The 17,295-nt window shown below is 45.8% G+C and overlaps 1 protein-coding gene across 2 annotated transcripts in view; it reads left to right on the top strand.

The window, feature by feature from the left end:
• Window positions 1-17,295, top strand: part of LOC138267757 (AP-1 complex subunit mu-1) — a 132,612-nt gene that overhangs the window by 72,764 nt on the left and 42,553 nt on the right. For both annotated transcript variants that reach the window (XM_069216944.1, XM_069216945.1), the window contains exon 8: window positions 7,897-7,968. In XM_069216944.1, coding sequence (XP_069073045.1) covers window positions 7,897-7,968 — 72 coding nt within the window. The remainder of the gene's footprint in view (window positions 1-7,896; window positions 7,969-17,295) is intronic.

The following is a 17,295-nucleotide window of genomic DNA, read 5'->3' as shown; positions in this document are numbered from 1 at the left end:
TGTAGGAGTGTGTATGTTTCTGTGAATGCTGGAGATACAGCGCACCACTTTTTCCGGCAACCCTATGTAATTAAAGCATTGAGGAAAGCATAAAGTGAAATTAATGTTCTGTTAAGAACGTAATACTTTCCTAGGCGAAAGAACAACTAAATAGAGAAAACTAAAACCATACCACAAATGTGGCTAATGCTAGAAAAATAAAGCAATGGTGAATAAAATGTAACTGGGCTAAAGCGCACAACAGCAGGCCTAGTTTGCTAAAATAACGTGTCTAAAATATGGCTAAAATAGCTATACAACATCCTCCCCTTGCCGGGGTCAAAGGTGGTTTAAAGCCTAAATTAAAATAAAGCCTAATAAAATCTATTTATAAAAGCATATAAACATAAATGTCAATTATGACAAGTTAAAAGATATGTGAGTATGGAGGAAAAAGGACAATTTAAAACTTCAGTAGTGGTGCCAGTAAAACCAAATTCAAAAGTCAGTGTCCTTTTTAAAATCCCCAATTATGTCTGGGACAATTGAAGCCAGGAAATATTCCACTTCAGCAGGTGGTAAAATATCCAAATAGTTTCCAAGGAAAACCATAGAGCACTCGTGTTCCAAAGCCTGAGCTCCAGCGGAGGAAGCAGCATTCCATGTTGTGCCCAATGTTGAGTTAAGAGTCGCATGATCCACAAAGGGCAACTCATAGACAGCTTCCCGTAGCAAAAGCACCCTCAACGCCCATGTCTGGTAATGAGCCCTAATCGAGAACATCAACAGATGGAAGCCAATGAAAGAAGCGCTGCATAGAAAGACAGACTTTCAGTTCACATTCAAAAAGGCACCAAAATACGGGCTGCACACTATCCGAATCCATTCAGATATATAGCGACCAGTTTCACGCCAGTTGTTCCAGGAGTGGTTCTCCGAAATACTGCATCATGAGTTCATGACAGTTGCGCTGGTGGAAGCGCTTTCAGCCCTCCTTACTGTGAAAGGACAGCCATTGCGCAGCAGAAATAGCAACAGCAAGATGCCACCTATTATACCCAAAGTAATAGGAAATCCCCCCAAAACGTTTGAAAATATTGAGTGTATGGCTGAAGGTATTAAGCCAAATATAGAGTAAAAGGTGTGAACAAAACCAGAACCAACAGCCTTAAAGAGATGCGTGATTCCAATAGTACTGGATGCGTTGAATGGTTGTCCCATGACTTCACCAAAGTGTCTTGGAAAATTTGGCTTAATAGGGACTGAATCTCTGCTGATGACCTCGCAACTTGAAGCGCATAGGTCTCACGTGCAGATGTAAGCACCACAGGTTTTTGAAACAAAGCCTTGAGTCTGCTTATGTTGTCAAAATTCACATCAGAAGTAGAAATATGAGGCCAAATGCCTGCTCCTCCTCCTTGTTGTGTAGGGGATAAGAGGACATTCCCGCAGCATGCGACATTTTGGGAGACCGAAATGACAAAAGGAATTTCGGCTCACATTCCACAACAGTTCTCACTGTTAAGGAGCACATAGCTGCCATTTTGAGAACACCTGGAACGCAGGTCTGTTCAAGGGGACTGGAACTCACTTCAGGTAACAAGCCAAGTTTGCAGCTGAGGCATTAAATGCCCGTGCAAGGACAGCTGTTTACAAACCATCGAATGGCTCACAGAAGTCTCACATTCACTACCGATAAGAAAGATCTCTTTCATGCCATTGAAGCATTTGTACGAAAAGGGAAGCTCCCACACCTTGTGTATGTAACTATCTCTCAGCTTTTCATATCTGCTTACTGGAATGTGTTTCAAGCAGGATATGTATTGAAGTGTTGAAATGGGCAGATTAACAACCCCGTGTATTAGCCACTCAGCTGATGGTATTGCAGCCACAGTAAAAGGCAACTTTTCTAATTTCTCGATGTTTAGCATATGATGTAAGTCGCTTCCTTCGTAGCCATTATTTGTTGTTGTCGCATTAAATTAAATGTTGAAAATATGTCCCTTGCTCTAATGTGTTGCCAGGGAATGCGACCTGCTTTCAGTGTTTGTAGTCTCCAACCTAACTGAATAATGGACCTTAGCCTACTCTGTCCATGGTGTAAAGATGACATGTTATTCTGTACTATATGTATTGCAGAGGATACAATGTTAAAGTGTATATGGGGTCGGACAAGGTGTTAATCCCATTATCTACAACGGCTAATGCTTTCTGTACATTTTCCTGATCAATTTGCCTTAACCGGGCAGCCGCTTGGAAAAGTTTTCAAATTTTGTGATATTCTCCATGTAAGAAGCGTTTCCTGCAATGTCTTCTGGGGCCTAACAGGAAATCCTGTAAATCTGTTTCTTTAGACAGGAGACTGGGGTGTTATTTAACAGCATCTAGTGAGGAACATTTCAACCATTGCTGGCATAATTTTCCTACACTATATGTTGTCACTATAACCGAGTGTTCTGAGGACACATAGCAAGGGTCCGGCTTATTTGTTCTAAAACCCCCACATGGAGTTTACAAAATAAGTATGGCACCCATTGGTGTCTACACGCCGCAATAACCACCCACCTGGATATGTAAGTGATCTGTTAAATGTTCCATTCTGAACCCATTCATCGAGCTGATCTTCAGATGCATTTATATACTTTTGCCATTTGTAAAATTTAGCAGGGGCAGAAATACTGGGCACATTCAGTTCCTTAATTTTTTGCTAAGCCTAAACAACTTGTTTGTTCAGTTTCATTCAAAAATATCATTTGAAAAACTATCAGGCATACTCTGAATACAGCTTCCTTTCCCCTTATTTGTCAATTTTTAGTTCCCCACACACTTCAAGTTTATCGACTTCAGCCAGTAATCATAGCCTTCAATAGCCAACCGGGAAACAAAGGAATCAGAATAAATTAATTTTGTATCGGTCAATAGAACATGTTGACTTTCCATCACTGGCAGTTTAAATAATACCACTCAGCATTTTTAACATTGTGCCCAGAGAAATATGCTAAGTTTTCAGTTCACCTTTTGGAATTCCCCACAGATAGTGTCGGACAGTGTTCCCACTGTGCATAATTAAAAATATTCTTTGGGGTACTTGCTCTGTGAATGGAATTATGTCCATAATAATTATAACAGAACATATCTCCATCATTTTATTTGGATTGATACACATCTTAATTTTCAAATATTGTATAATACTGTAAATCAGACAACATAGAATCAACTGTTTTCACATCCCAATCATCTGAAACTACTCCGGGTATAATTGCATTGTTCATAGAAAGTTTGAATACATATGGTATTTGAATGAGCTGTGTCGGGCCACATATATCAAATAATACTTTATCCCAAACAATCCCATCAGGAATTGGTATGGTAGAAATGTTTACTAGGGGCAAGTCTGCGGACTTTGTGAGATTAAAAAATGTGGTTTTAAGACTGCATCCACCAGTTCAACTGTAGAGTGTTCAGGAAGGTAATGACCATGTATAAGTAAGAAGAGAACAATGACAAACCCATTCCAAAGGACAAAGGCAAGCGCAGTTAGTAAGAGCCATAGCTAGTTCCATGGAAGAATAAAATAGTTAATTTTGAGCCAAATTATCAGGTTATGTGCTCTTGACAGTCCTGTTACAGTAGAGGCAGATGAGTCAGTGAAAGTGTCATTGATGTCTGCAAAATATCTAGAAGCAGTTCGGGCAAAAACTGGAGCCGTGTTTGGAAGAGGAGAACTTGCAGAAGACTCCTTTAGTGTTTCATAGTAGACTATGCCATCCTTTTGTGTAGAATTTGAATAAAATCAATCAATATTATTGGTGTTATTTGTAGAAGTTAGTGGAACCAATGAAAGCTCATTTTCCATACTCCCCAGCTCGGAGTGGTGTCAGCGTTGCTGCTCAAAACCTGTAGAGGAACATCCTGGTCTGTAGTGAGAGGAATTTGGGTACTACCCAGGAGTTGCCTAGGTCTGCTGTGCAGGAGCAACCATATGGTGTAGCTTGACATTGTCGATGGAGACAAAGCGATTATCTTCAGAACCAGGCAGCGGTGGTAGAATGACAGTTCTGGTACTGTGTAGTCCCAGGACTGGAACCGGGGCACGAGCAATCTTTTCACGCACTAGATCCCCCAACTTTTGAAATCCAGGTGGTAGATGTTACTGCTACATCCCTTGTTCCCACGGAGGCAGCACTGGCAGATGTGTTGTCACAGAACTGTTGTAAGTCCTGCAAGACAGTGACACTTTCATTTATGTCAAAAGGTGTATCTGCCACCTCCATGCCAGACCATCAAGATCGGAACATGAATGTATGTTCCAGAACAGGTATTCGTATGAAGTACACCCCTCCAGGGACCTTCTGGGCAGATTAAGTGCTCTTTGGACTCCATACAGGTGTGTAAGCCAACTACGACCCGTGCCTGATACTCTTGCTGTTAAGGATTGCTTTACATCTTGGTTTCGTTGCTCCATGACACTACTTCCCTCAGGATGAAATGGAGACGAGTAATGCATTGTTCAAAAAGGTGAGGCTACTGTGTAAATGTGAAAACTCTAGTTTAACATGTAACATAAAAGTATCCAGCAAAGCTCTAGGAAGGCCAACAGCATTTCCGAATTTCAGGCTATATGATAAATTCCCTTTAGATTCTCTACACATGTTTCTTGTGGTTATCGTGGAACTCTGGCGTAGTTCCAGTTCTCTTGACTTTACATTCGAAACTCGTAACAGAAAGCAGAAATCTATCTGTAGATATTTAGCTATGGGCTTTTGCAAGTAAAGAGGACCTGTCACCAAAACGTTCTGGGTGCCATTGTTCAGACTTATTCTTGTACAGTTTACCATGCTTTCAGAACATGATCCTTGGTGTCAGATTGAGCACAGCATGTACTGCTCATCTGTAGGAAGCTGGCTCTTTATAGGATATATCAAAATGAGATATATCATGCAGAGAGTCCAGGGGTTCCCTTACTAGGGGACAGGGGCTTGCTTTAACAATCCCAAAGTGCTGCTGTTAATGGGGGTAATAGGGTCGAGCAACCTTAGGCTTATAAGAGAGGAGAGTTAGACATCTGTAAATACACACAGAGTCAAGATATGAGATACACCACTCAAGGAGCCCACACCTTTTTTTTTTTTTTTTTTTTTTTTTTTTTTTTTTTACCAAAAAACCTAAAAACAAGTATCTTTATATATTGGCACCAGAATTAGTACGATCAGGTAAGTATGTTTTGCAAGAAAAATCTTTACAGTTTTGAAAAGTCGATAGTGCCATTTCTGGAAAGCTGCACTGTTATCCTATGGAGAGAAAAACAAGTACCGCATTCAAGTATAGTACAGCGACCTATGGGACCAATCTTTTGGACTTAAGGTTAGTATTGGACAAGGGTCAGGACCACACCAACAGGTTACACCGAACGGCACTGGGGCGGCCGGGTGCAGAGGTATAGTACTAAGGTGGGTGCCCATTGTTAGTCAATGTGGATCAGTCTGGTTAAAAAAAAAGCTGCAGGTCTGGACTGTGAGCCCAGTCATGAAGAACCAACCAGTGGGTTCAAGTCTTGAGATGATTGGTGAAGGAGGGACACCTTTGGTCCTCTTCTACACAGGCCAGGGGCTACCGGTGCAGAGGTGTCCTGAAGCTTCGGGTTTTCTCCACTGGAAGCACCTGCTGTTGAGTGGGCCTTAGGCCAGAGGTTGCAGGTGGCATAGGTGAGTCCACAGTGGGCAGGTCCAAGGTGGGCTTTGTCTCTAGAGGGCCGGTTGGCACTGTTGGCCCACTTCAACTCTGCCTAGGTGGCACAGGTGCAATGATGCTTTCCGATGTCAGGTTTTCTGTGGCCCAGAGTCCTCGCAGTTGTCTTAGGGTGCCTGCAAGATGGAGGGAAGCAGCTCTGCTGCTGTACGGGGGTTCCTGGGTCTTTGTTGAAGGCAGGCTGTCCTCCGAGGAACAGCAACTTGCAGAACAAGTTGACTTTGGCACAAATTGGTGGGAACAGCAGACAGAGCTGGGGTCAAGTCACAGGTGCTTTTTCTTCAGGCTTTGCTTTTGAAGCTCTTGAGTGTCCTTCCTCTTCGTAGGTCAGCAGGAATCTGATTTCTTTGTGCCAGAGGCTCCCCTAAATACTGAATGTAGGGGCGTTTAGCGGAGTGTATGGTAGTGGCCAATGGGCTACTTACCCTCGGGGTCACTGCGCCCCCTGTATAACCACTTCCTGTAGAAAGTGGGCATAACCCTGCCCCAGAGTTACTAATTCTGTCACCACCAAGATGGTAGATTTCTGAATGTTGTGTCCACATCAGGCAGCTCACCCTAGGGGTGCACCTGATCTGAAGGGTGGTCACACCTTCCTGACTACCAGAATTTCCGCCTGTCCCTGGTGCCAAATGGACCCTGGGGCATGGGGTCGCCATGTTTTCTTTGAGTAAAGCCAGATCTGCATACCAAGGGCGGTGGGCTTCTTTGAAGCCCCCTGTTGTGGAATGCAGATTTGCAGGTCAGCTAGTTGGGTGGGTTGCGTAAACACCTTGGCCAGAGCAGGCTTGGCCTCTAACTGACCAAGAGCAAAGGCTCTCACCCTGGGGAGAAGGGGGAGGGTGCACACAGGTAGTTGGTAGGTTTTCAGGGGGCACCACTAAGGTGCCCTCTGGATGCATGTGTTAATAAATCTACCACTGGCATCAATTAGGGTTTCTTTATACTAGATGTTTGATACCAGACATCTCTATTTTCAGTGAAGCCATCATGTAGCTGCAGAACTCTATGGACCAAGTTCCAGCACTTGTACTTAAAATGGCTTCCCTGCTCGCTTACTATGTCTAAGAATCGACAGACATAGGGGCATATCTGCTCTTGCAGATATGCCCTCACATGTAATATAATTCACCCTGTCTTAGGGCTGTAAGGCCTGCTGTAGGGGTGACTTACATCTATTGCATGCAGTGTTGGGGGACATGACTCGCTGGCTGTGTGCCATGTCATGTTTTCAATTTTGTCTGCACAAAGACACGCAGCCTGCAATAGCAGCCTGGCTTGTGCTTGGTGAGGGGACCCTTAGGGTGGCACAATTCGCTCTGCAGCTCTTAGCCCTAGGTACCAGGGGTACTATTTACTAGGGACTGCTATAGGGGTGACGTACATATATTGCATGCAGTGTTAGGGGACAGGGCACATAGGCTGTGTGCCGTGGTGTTTTCACTTTTAGCTGTACCATGACATACAGCCTGCAGTGGCATTCTGCATGTGCTAGGTGAGGGGTCCCTGAGGGTGGCACAATACATGCTGCAGCCCTTGGGGAACTTCTTTGGTACCCATGCCCTAGGTACCAGGGGTACTACTTACTAGGGACTTATAGGGCTGGACAAATGTATTGCCAATTGGGGGAACAATTGCACAGTTTTAGAGAAAAAGATCTGGCACTGGGGACCCGGTAAGTAGGAACCCAGTGCACTTTTAGTCCAAATTTCATCAATTACCAGACAAAAAGTGGGGGTGACCATGTCAAAAAAGGGCACTTTCCTAAACCAACTGTGTACATTTCGAAATAGAATCCTTAGGCTGACCGGAGTCCAGGAAACGAGAAGCTTGGCTGTGTCTTCTGTTAACTATCAGACCTCCTATTCTGGGGTGCCATCTGCTTCCTTTATTGATTTATTGTTGTAGTTATGAGCCACCCTTGACCAGAACGGGTTTTTTTCATCACTTGCTTGACAAGTAACTCCCTCAGGACAAATTAGATTGTGGTGTGCACTGCTTAGATTGTCTATTATTAGTAATCTGATGCAAAATGTCTCTTCCTGTTTGAGCGTTGTCATTTTACTCCGGTTTCCTGCTAACATTTAGACTGAAGAAGTGTGTGTGTCCATATAGAATCCAGCAGTGCTGATTAGTAACATTGACTAATGCAGAGTTTTTCTCCTGTAGGTGAAACCTCTCATCTGGATTGAGTCAGTAATTGAGAAACATTCCCACAGCCGCATAGAGTACATGATCAAGGTTAGTTGCTTTTATAATGTTTATAAATATTCTGCAGTTTCCCTTTTATTCTGTGAATTTCAAACATAAATTTGCTTTAGAATCAGACCTGTCATTTGAGAGAAGGACTAGTATGTTTGGTTATGTTCTTCTTGCTTTAACAAGTCTGGTTTGTGTATCTGTGTCAGTACTTGCCATTTACTGTCAGTTCGAAGTGATAATTTAAAGCACATCCAAACTTCCTGTGCCCTTCCAGTGTTATAGAACATTTGATACACATAGGGGCAATCTGATGGCAGCTCAGCTTTAAGCATAGGGATTCTACTTGGTATTTATTTGCTTAATAAATATGACCTGCAGTCAGTTTAAAAATGGGTATTTTCTCTGTGAAAAGCCATAACAAGTGCCCCTCTGCTCACGTATTTCACACGTAAGCTTGAGTGATTCAACTCTGACTCAAGTCAGGGCTGTTGACAAGCACACATTTCTGTTGCCTTTCTACCCCCAGACCTCAACTGTCTTAGCATGCACTCCAAGCAGTGATGAATAGTTTAGCATCTGGAAGTTTGGGAATTTCTGAATGAATAATTGAAGTGATATTTCAAAAACCTCAGAACTGCTCAGTCGACTCGGACTAGTTTCTTGCTAAGTGGAAAACAGTTCTGCCCATTATTTTTCCTTTCTTATTTTAACCCCTTTGTGGGTTAAAAATATACATTTATCTGTGTTAATCTTTCTTTTGTCCCTGTGAGTGTAGTAGAAAAATGTTTTTTGACAGTCACCCCTACTTTTTTGCCACTGGTACTGAGGTTTTTTGACTGAGGTGAACTGGGTTACTGCTAATAGGTCCCTAGTGCTCTTTTCCCAAAAACAATCAATCAGGAATTTGTAAAGCGCACTACTCCCCCGTGAGGGTCTCAAGGTGCTGAGGAGTTGGGGGGGAGGGGTGGGGGTGTTGGAGTTTGTTGGGTGGGGGAGGGAGAAGGGGAGGGTGCTGCTACTGCTCGAACAGCCAGGTCTTGAGAAGTTTCCTGAAGGTAAGGAGGTCTTTGGTCTGGGGCAGGTGGGTGGGAAGAGTGTTCCACTTTTGGTGGCGAGGTGCGAGAATGATCTACCACCGGTTGTAGTTCTGCGGACGCGTGGGAAGGTTGCGAGGTCGGCGGGCAGAGAGGCCAGGTCGGGGTGGAGAAGGAGAGTCGTCTGTTGAGGTATTCTGGTCCAGTGTTGTGCAGTGCTTTGTGAGCGTGGGTGAGGAGTTTGAAGGTGATTCTCTTGTTGACTGGGAGCCAGTGCAGGTCTTTCAGGTGGTCTGTGATGTGGCAGGAGATGTCCAGGATGAGGCGTGCGGAGGCGTTCTGGATGCGTTGCAGCCTCTTCTGGAGTTTGGCCGTGGTTCCTGCGTAGAGGGCATTGCCATAGTCCAGCTTGCTGCTTACGAGGGCTTTGGTGACTGTTCTTCTGGTTTCTGTGGGTATCCATTTGTAGATCTTTCAGAGCATGCAGAGGGTGTGGAAGCAGGAGGAGGAGATGGCGTTGACTTGCTGGGTCATGGATAGTGAGGGGTCCAAGATGAATCCTAGGTTGTGTGCGTGTTCGGCGGGAGTCAGAGTGGTTCTGAGAGTGGCAGGCCACCAGGAGTCATCCCATGTGGAGGGGTGGAGCCAAAGATGAGGACTTCCGTTTTGTCGGAATTGAGTTTGAGGCAGATGCTCTTCATCCATTCGGCAATGGCCTTCATTCCTTTGTGGAGGTAGGTCTTGGTGGAGTCCTTGGTGAGGGAGAGGATCAGCTGGGTGTTGTCAGCGTATGTGATGATGATGTTGAGGTTGTGGGATCGGGTGATATTAACAAGCGCGCCATGTATAGAAGAGGGTCGGGCTGAGGGACGAACCCTGGGGTACGCCGCAGATGATCTTGGTGGCCTCTGGCCAGAATGGGGGGGGAATGCGGACTCTGTGGGTTCTGCAGGTGAGAAAGGAGGTGACCCAGTCCAGGGCTCTGTTGCGGATTCCAACATTGCTGAGGCGTGAGAGTAGGGTGTGGTGGCAGACGGTGTCAAACTCGGCCGAGATGTCCAGGAGAATGAGGGCCGCAGTTTTGCCGCTGTCCAGTATGGTTCTGATGCTGTCAGTGGCGATGATGAGGGTGGTTTCGGTGCTGTGGTTGCTGCGGAATCCGGATTGGGAAGGGTCCAGGGTGCGGTTCACCTTGAGGAAGCAGGTTGGTTGTCTGTTGACAGGCTTCTTGATGACTTTTGTCTGGAAGTGGAGCAGGGAGATAGACCGGAAGTTCTTGAGGTCCTTTGGGCCCGCCTTGGGTTTTTTGAGGAGGGAGGTTGATCTTGGCGTGTTTCCAGCTCTCCGGGAAGGTAGCAGACTCGAAGGAGCTGTTGATGATCTTCCGTATTTGGGGTGCGATGACTGAGCTTGCATTGTTGAGGATGTGGTGAGGGCAGGGGTCCGATGGAGAGCCAGAGTGGATGGTGTTCATGATTTAACAAGGTAAAAGATTCTAATTTTGTACAATTGGCGCACCCTCTAGTACCTCTGTAAGTCCTTAGTAAATGGTACTCCAGGTACCTATGGCCTGGGTGCTAGAGAGAGGGTCTCTAAGGGCTGCACCATGTATTGTGCCACCCTAAGGGACCCCTCTCCCCCCCCAACTAAAAAATGCACACAGCCTGCCATCACAGACCTCATGTCATGGCTCAAGCCATGAGCCAAAACACAACATAGCACACTCATTGTGTGCCATGCTCCAAATCACTGCATCTAATATATATGCTACCCCTACAGCAGGCCTTAGTCCGTCCAAAGGCAAGGTGCATTATATTTGATGTGAGGACGTATCTGCATGAGCAGATATGCCTGTGTGATGTCTAGTTAATTACTTAGACATTGCAAGTGAACAGGGAAGCCATCTTAAGGTATGTACTGGGCATTGGTCAACACAAGTTACTCAGCTAAATAATGGCTTCACTGAAACCTATGGTGTTTGGTATCAAATACCTTGTCTTAATAAATCCAGACTGATGCCAACCTTGTATTTATTATGACATGCACCCAGAGGGCACCTTAGAAAAGTAGGGAAATTAGGTGTCCCCTAAAACCTACTAGTCCCTTAGTGTGCTTACTGACTGCTATCGAACAACCTACTACTACATACTAGTTTCTGAACCTCTGGAGGTGAGAGCCTGTGCTCTGAGGCCAGAAACAATGTCTGCCCTGGAAGGAAGGTATTACCACCTCCTCCTGCGGGATGGCTAGTGAATCTGCATACCAAGGCCAGGGATTCCAAAGTCCCTGCTGCCTTTGATATGCAGCCTGGCTGCCCCCTGACCTGGGAGATGCTGCCCCCTTCCGTGAAGCCCATTTGGCACCAGGGCAGGCAGGAAATTAGCTGTGCAATTAGGTGTGTTGCACTACCAGGCTAGCTGTGCCCCAGGTTGCATGATGTGCTCAAGGAATCTTGTTTTTGGTGGAATTACAAATTCTGGGACAGGGTTATGCCCACTCCCCACAGAAAGTGGTCATATAGGGGGTGTAGTCACCCCAGGCATAAGTAGCCCATTGGCTACTACTCTTCACTCCCCTTAACACCCCTACATTGAGTATTTAGGTGGCCCCCTGACACCAAAAAACTGATTCATCTGTCAAAAGAAGAAGGATCAAGAAGAGCCAAAGAAGTGAGAACTACGGACTGCTGGTGGACTTAGGACCTAAACCCTGCCTGCTTGCCTACTCCTGTCACGACAGTTGTGAGAACCTGACTCGTCCTGCAGCTTGCATCCTCCAAAAGCCTCAGAGGTCCTCCAGCACTCTTCACCAAGTCGTCAGCATCTCCCTTAAAGGGGAGGAGCCATTTTACTGCATTCTGCAGGCACCAATCGCAATGTCAAGTTCACCGTTCTACTGACCACCGGATCCACCGACATAGCAGCCACTCAGGAGGCGGTCACCGTGCTCCAGGAGGACCGACCCTTCTACCCACCAAGTGAGAAGACCCCAGGACCTACTGGAGCCACCCTGACCGATTCCTGGGGTACTGGACCTCTTGCAGCACCAACGCTTGTTTGAGTCCAGTCTGGACTCCCAACGTCACAACCAGAGACCAGCCGTCTCAGGACGTCGGTAATCCAGAGGCCATCACAGAGAATTGATCAGCTGTCCTGTTTTTGTCCCCTTCTTAGAGGTCCAACTGAGAACCGTGGGCCCGTTGACACAGGAGCTCCTGACGACCAAAACAAGTTGCACCTGAGGTCCACGACAACAGATGGTGTTCTCTTACTCCCAGGACCCCCACCGATTGAGCCCCCTGTTAGGAGCTCCCGACTTGTCTCCAAGTCCCCCTCTGCAGCCTGTTTCCAAGTGGGCCCTCCTCTGCACCAGTTGTGCAGTGCGCAAGGTATCTGACCCAACCAGCACCTCTGCACCAGGATGAACCAGGGCAGGTAAAACTAAACTGCTAGTCTTCCTTGTGACCTTGCTCCCTTAGCACCCTACGACCTAAAGGAGACCCCTGAAAAATGACTGCGAAGACCCCAATGCCGTAAAAGTACTTTACCAAAAGGAAGTCCTTTACTGCATAAAAGCGCATTTGAGTGAACTTGTTGTAGGAAGCTATCTCTTTATATAGTGAACCAAAACAATGTATAGTGTGTAAAGAGTCCAGACAACCCTTATTGGTTTACAGAGGCACAAATGATAACACTAAATGCTCTCTCTTGTGGGAGTGTGGCCGAGCAGTTTAGGCTTATCAGAGGGTAGTGCTGAGCATTTGTTGTACTGACAGAGGCAATAAATGAGACAAACACTCAAGAATGAATCGGAGACCAATTTAGTAAATAATGCTTATTTTTATACAAATTTTGACATCAAGAACTTCTTTATCAAGTAAGTACTTTTTAAAACGTATTTTTTACAGGTAAGTAAAATGCTCACTTAAATGCGACTTTACGCTGCAACGCTTTCCTAAGGGGAAAAAGGCATGTTGCATATAGTTATTTACGATCAGTTTCTGGGGATCTTCTTTGGGATTTTGGACCTTGGCCCCGTACAGATCTTAAGTACCACCAGCAGTTACTTGTTTCCTGCCCTGGGGTGTCTGGGTGCAGAGGTGCCGGTCAGATTGATAGTTTTGTGCACTACGCCGATGGAAAGGAGGGGGGCTACCTGGAAACCGGCTGCAAAGGGGGACTTGGGGACAAGTCTGGGAGCTCCCAACTTGGGACTCTGGTCACAACGGTCCTGGAGCAAGAAAGCACTGTTGATTCTTGGGTACTCGGGCTGGGACGCTCGGGTGCAGAGTAGATAGGTCTGCTGGGCTGGGTGTATAACAGGCCCTCGCAGTTGTAGGTTTAGCCAGTTGAGGGTGGAAAATCAGGACAGCTGAGCCACTCTGGAAGTGGGTCTCTCTGGTACTGATGTCCCTTGACGGCTGCTTGGTCTCAGTGCAGTGGTAGTCCAGATTGGATTCATATGGGCTTGTTTTGTTGAAAGAGGTCTTGTACCCTGAGTATTGGCACTGTGCAGCTCCGGTTAGTCTTTCTATCTTCACACTTGGTGGATCGACAGATCTAACCTTCTGGGGCACATGTACCTCTTCATGAGTGACTGCAGCATTGGGCTGGCTTGGGAGCTGCAAGACAGTAGACCGGACTCTGCTGCTTTGGTGTCTGCGGACTGCAGGGGAGTAGCTCCTTCTCCAAGGGAGATTGCTGGCAATTTGCGAAGGGCTGGCAGTCTACTGGGATTCTTGGCAGATGCTCAGCTGCAGGACAAGTCACTTTGTTGTGATTATCGAGTCTGCTGAAAGCAGGGTTTGGCGCCAAAAGTCCAGAACAAGTTGTCTGTTCTTGCTTTCTCGCTGCTCGTCTTTGTACTTTCTTCTGGTTCTGTCAAATCTGAGTTCCTAGCATCAGGGATGCCGCCTAAATACTCAATTTAGGGCCATTAAGGGAAGTGATAGGTAGTAGCCCATGGGCTGCTTACTTAAGGGTGACTACACCCCCTATATGACCACTTCTGGTGGGGAATGGGCATAACCCTGACCCAGTGAGCCTAATTTCCACCAAAAACCAAGATGGTATGATTCTAGGTTTCGTGTTCATATCAGGTAGCCCACCTCAGGGGTCAAATTAGCCTGGTAAGGAACACGCCTTGTGACTAGGTAAATTTCCAGCCTGTCCTGGTGCCAAAAAGGCATGGGCAGTGGGGGTGGCATCTCCTCTGACTGGGGAAGCCGGGTTCCCAGAACAAAGGCGTCAGAGGCCTTTGAAGCCTCCTGCCTTGATATGCTGACAACTAGGTAGGTTTTCAGGGGGTGCTTCTAAGGTACCCCTCTGGGTGCATGTATTATAACATCCATCACTGGAATCAGTATGGGTTTATTAATGCAAGATGTTTTATACCAAACATCTTTGGCTTCAGTGAAGCCATCATGTAGTGGCTAGGGAACTCTTAATTACCAGTGTCCGGCCCATATACTTAAAATGGCTTCCCTGATCACTTACTATTGATAAGAATCGACAGACATGCAGGGGAATATCTGCTTTTGCAGATCTCTTGTATAATATAATGCACTGTAAGGCCTGCTGTGGGGTGCCTTACAAATATTACATGCAGTGTTAGGTGTCTTATTGCACACAAGCTGTGTGCCATATTGTGTAGTCACTTTTTGGAGCACCTTGCCATGCAGCCTGCAGTGGCAGTCTGTATGAGGTGGATGCTGGGTCCCTTAGAGTGTCCCAAGTTATGCTGCAACTCTTAGGGACCCTCTTTAGTACCCATGCTTATGCAGATGTCTACAGATGTGGTATAGTACACCCTGCCTTAGGACTGCAAGGGCTGCTGTAGGGGTGACTTACTGCATGCAGTGTCTGTAGACATGGCACACAAGAGATGTGCCATGTAGTGTTGTTGCCGTTAGATGTTTTTTGGAGTCTAACTATGCACTGACCTTGAAACAAGGCTAGAAGGAAAAATGCTAGCTTGGATAGGCTGAGAGTTATTCGGCAGACTCAACACTGAGTGCAGTAAGCCAGAAGGAGTGGAAACACAATCTGTCTCTTCTTCTACCTGGACTCTGGGTACGTTGCTTGCAAGCTGATAAATCTGGCTCTATTCTCTGATTGTTACCTCTGCATAAAATTTGTGGTTTTGTCCCAGAGATCCCCACACATCTTTGCTCCGATGGAACCTGTGGCACAGTTGCCCAGATGGCAGCAAGTATGGTGCTGCAATGGCATTTTGCTCACAAACTGCCAGTTTGGGTCCACTGTTCTAAGTTGATCAACCCAGGGAACTCGGTATTCCTTCCTTTTTTTTCTTTTTTTTTATCACTTACTGAGGAATTATAGTTGGTAGGCAATATTCTAAGGCTGTCATTTTGTCCTGGTGCTTGATGCACTCTTGTGTATCCTACTTTCAAAACACTTTTGGTTACTAAGGAATGTGGACAATCTTTCACTCCAAAGGCAGAACCAGTGGCTTTTGGATAACACTGTGCTACGATGAAAACAGTCAAGACAGCAATGCAGCTTGATCCATGTGCTGTGCCTACAGAGTGCACTGAAAATGCAAGTTTGCAATATGTGTACTTCCTTTCTTTTTCAGTTATTGCGTATCCTTCCACTGTTTGACCTCCTCTTGGCCGAAATGTGAATCAGTCACAGAAGATGTTGACCTATCAGATTTGTCCAAACATGCAAATTGCTAGAATACTCCCTTGCTGTAATTGTTTTGCACATTTTGTGGGCTTATTGGCTTAGTGCTAAGTAGAGCAGGGAGTCCACAAAAACAGTCAAACTTCTCTTCCCGATTCAGTAATTGCCCTTTGCAACATGGAAAAGTGGTCTTCAGCCTACCTTTACGATTTTAGTTCCAGAGCTTATCTTAAGTTTTACCCCATGGTCTAATAGAAGCCAGAGTTCATTTAATGCATTCACTGTTTGTAGGAAGGTGGCTCTGTATTTACTATCTCAAAGTGAGAGATAGTGTGTAGAGTACAAGAGTTCCCCTTAGAGGTCGATAGTGGCAAAATTAGATAATACTAATGCTCTATTTTGTGGTAGTGTGGTCGAGCGGTAGGCTTATCAGAGGGTAGTGTTAAGCATTTGTTGTACACACACAGGCAATAAATAAGGAACACACTCAAAGAGGTAAGTCACCCCTCTAGCAGGCCTTACAGCCCTAAGGCAGGGTGCACTATACCACAGGTGAGGGCATAGGTGCATGAGCACTGTGCCCCTACAGTGTCTAAGTCTATTCTTAGACATTGTAAGTGCAGTGTGGCCATATTAAGTATATGGTCTGGGAGTCTGTCAAAAACGAACTCCACACCTCCATAATGGCTACACGGAATACTGGGAAGTTTGGTATCAAACATCTCCGAATAATAAACCCAAAGTTGGCACTATCTTACCTTTAAGGGGAACCCTTGGACTCTGCACACTATCTCTTACTGTGAGATAGTATATACAGAGGCAGCTTCCTACATGGGCATAGTGAGGATGCAAATGCAATAGTACTAAAGTAGCACTTGTCTGTGATAAGTCCTGTACTCTTTGTACGGTTGCTGTTTGCTGGAGAGAGGACACTAACTGATGGCACTCGTACATGGTCTCTGACCTACACATTCGCAGTGTCATGAAGCAGAAAGGAACATAAATGCAGTTAAATAGGAGCTGTAGAGTCAATTTCTAAACATTCATTCTAAAACATGACCACCAGTTTATTGGCGGATGAAAGTCTTATTTTAATTCTTGAAGCTGGCCATCTATGTAGTGTACCACTGTAGGGGTACTATGCAGATAATCCACGCGACCCGTATTGGTTTACAGGGCTTAAATTAATAATCCCACATACACTTTTGTGGTAGTGAGGGCAAGCAGTTAAGGCTTATTAGGGAGTAGTGTTGAGCATTTGTTGAACAGTCAATAAATAAGAGACACACTCAACAAGATTCTCTGGACCAATTTAAAAAATAACACAGATTTTTATATCAATTTAGACACCAAGATCTTCAGAAGGGGTGGGGGGGCTCAGGTGCATAGGTGTCTTGTCCGGTGGGTCGGCGAGTTTACGGCACTCATAGTTCTCGGTGCACCTACAGAAAAGGGAAGAGAAACACAGCAAGACGACTTCTGGCGTGGAGCTGGCCTTTCTCGAAGTCCCACGTCGTGCAGGTATGTTTTGGTGGCGGTGGTGTATGGACTGAACACAAACAAACCTTGGTGCCTGCTGCTGGCTGTGGTACCATGGGCATTGGTGCAGGGAGGCTACGGGTAGGCTCAGTGTCTCGAAGACTGGATGGATTGATTGGGCTGCAGTTTTGAACAGCCGGGATCCT

Source organism: Pleurodeles waltl, chromosome 12, assembly GCF_031143425.1.
Source record: "Pleurodeles waltl isolate 20211129_DDA chromosome 12, aPleWal1.hap1.20221129, whole genome shotgun sequence".
In the NCBI taxonomy this organism is placed as follows: Eukaryota; Metazoa; Chordata; class Amphibia; order Caudata; family Salamandridae; genus Pleurodeles; species Pleurodeles waltl.
The sequence above is the reverse complement of the archived record's forward strand: the minus strand, read 5'-3'. Positions and strand labels throughout refer to the sequence as shown.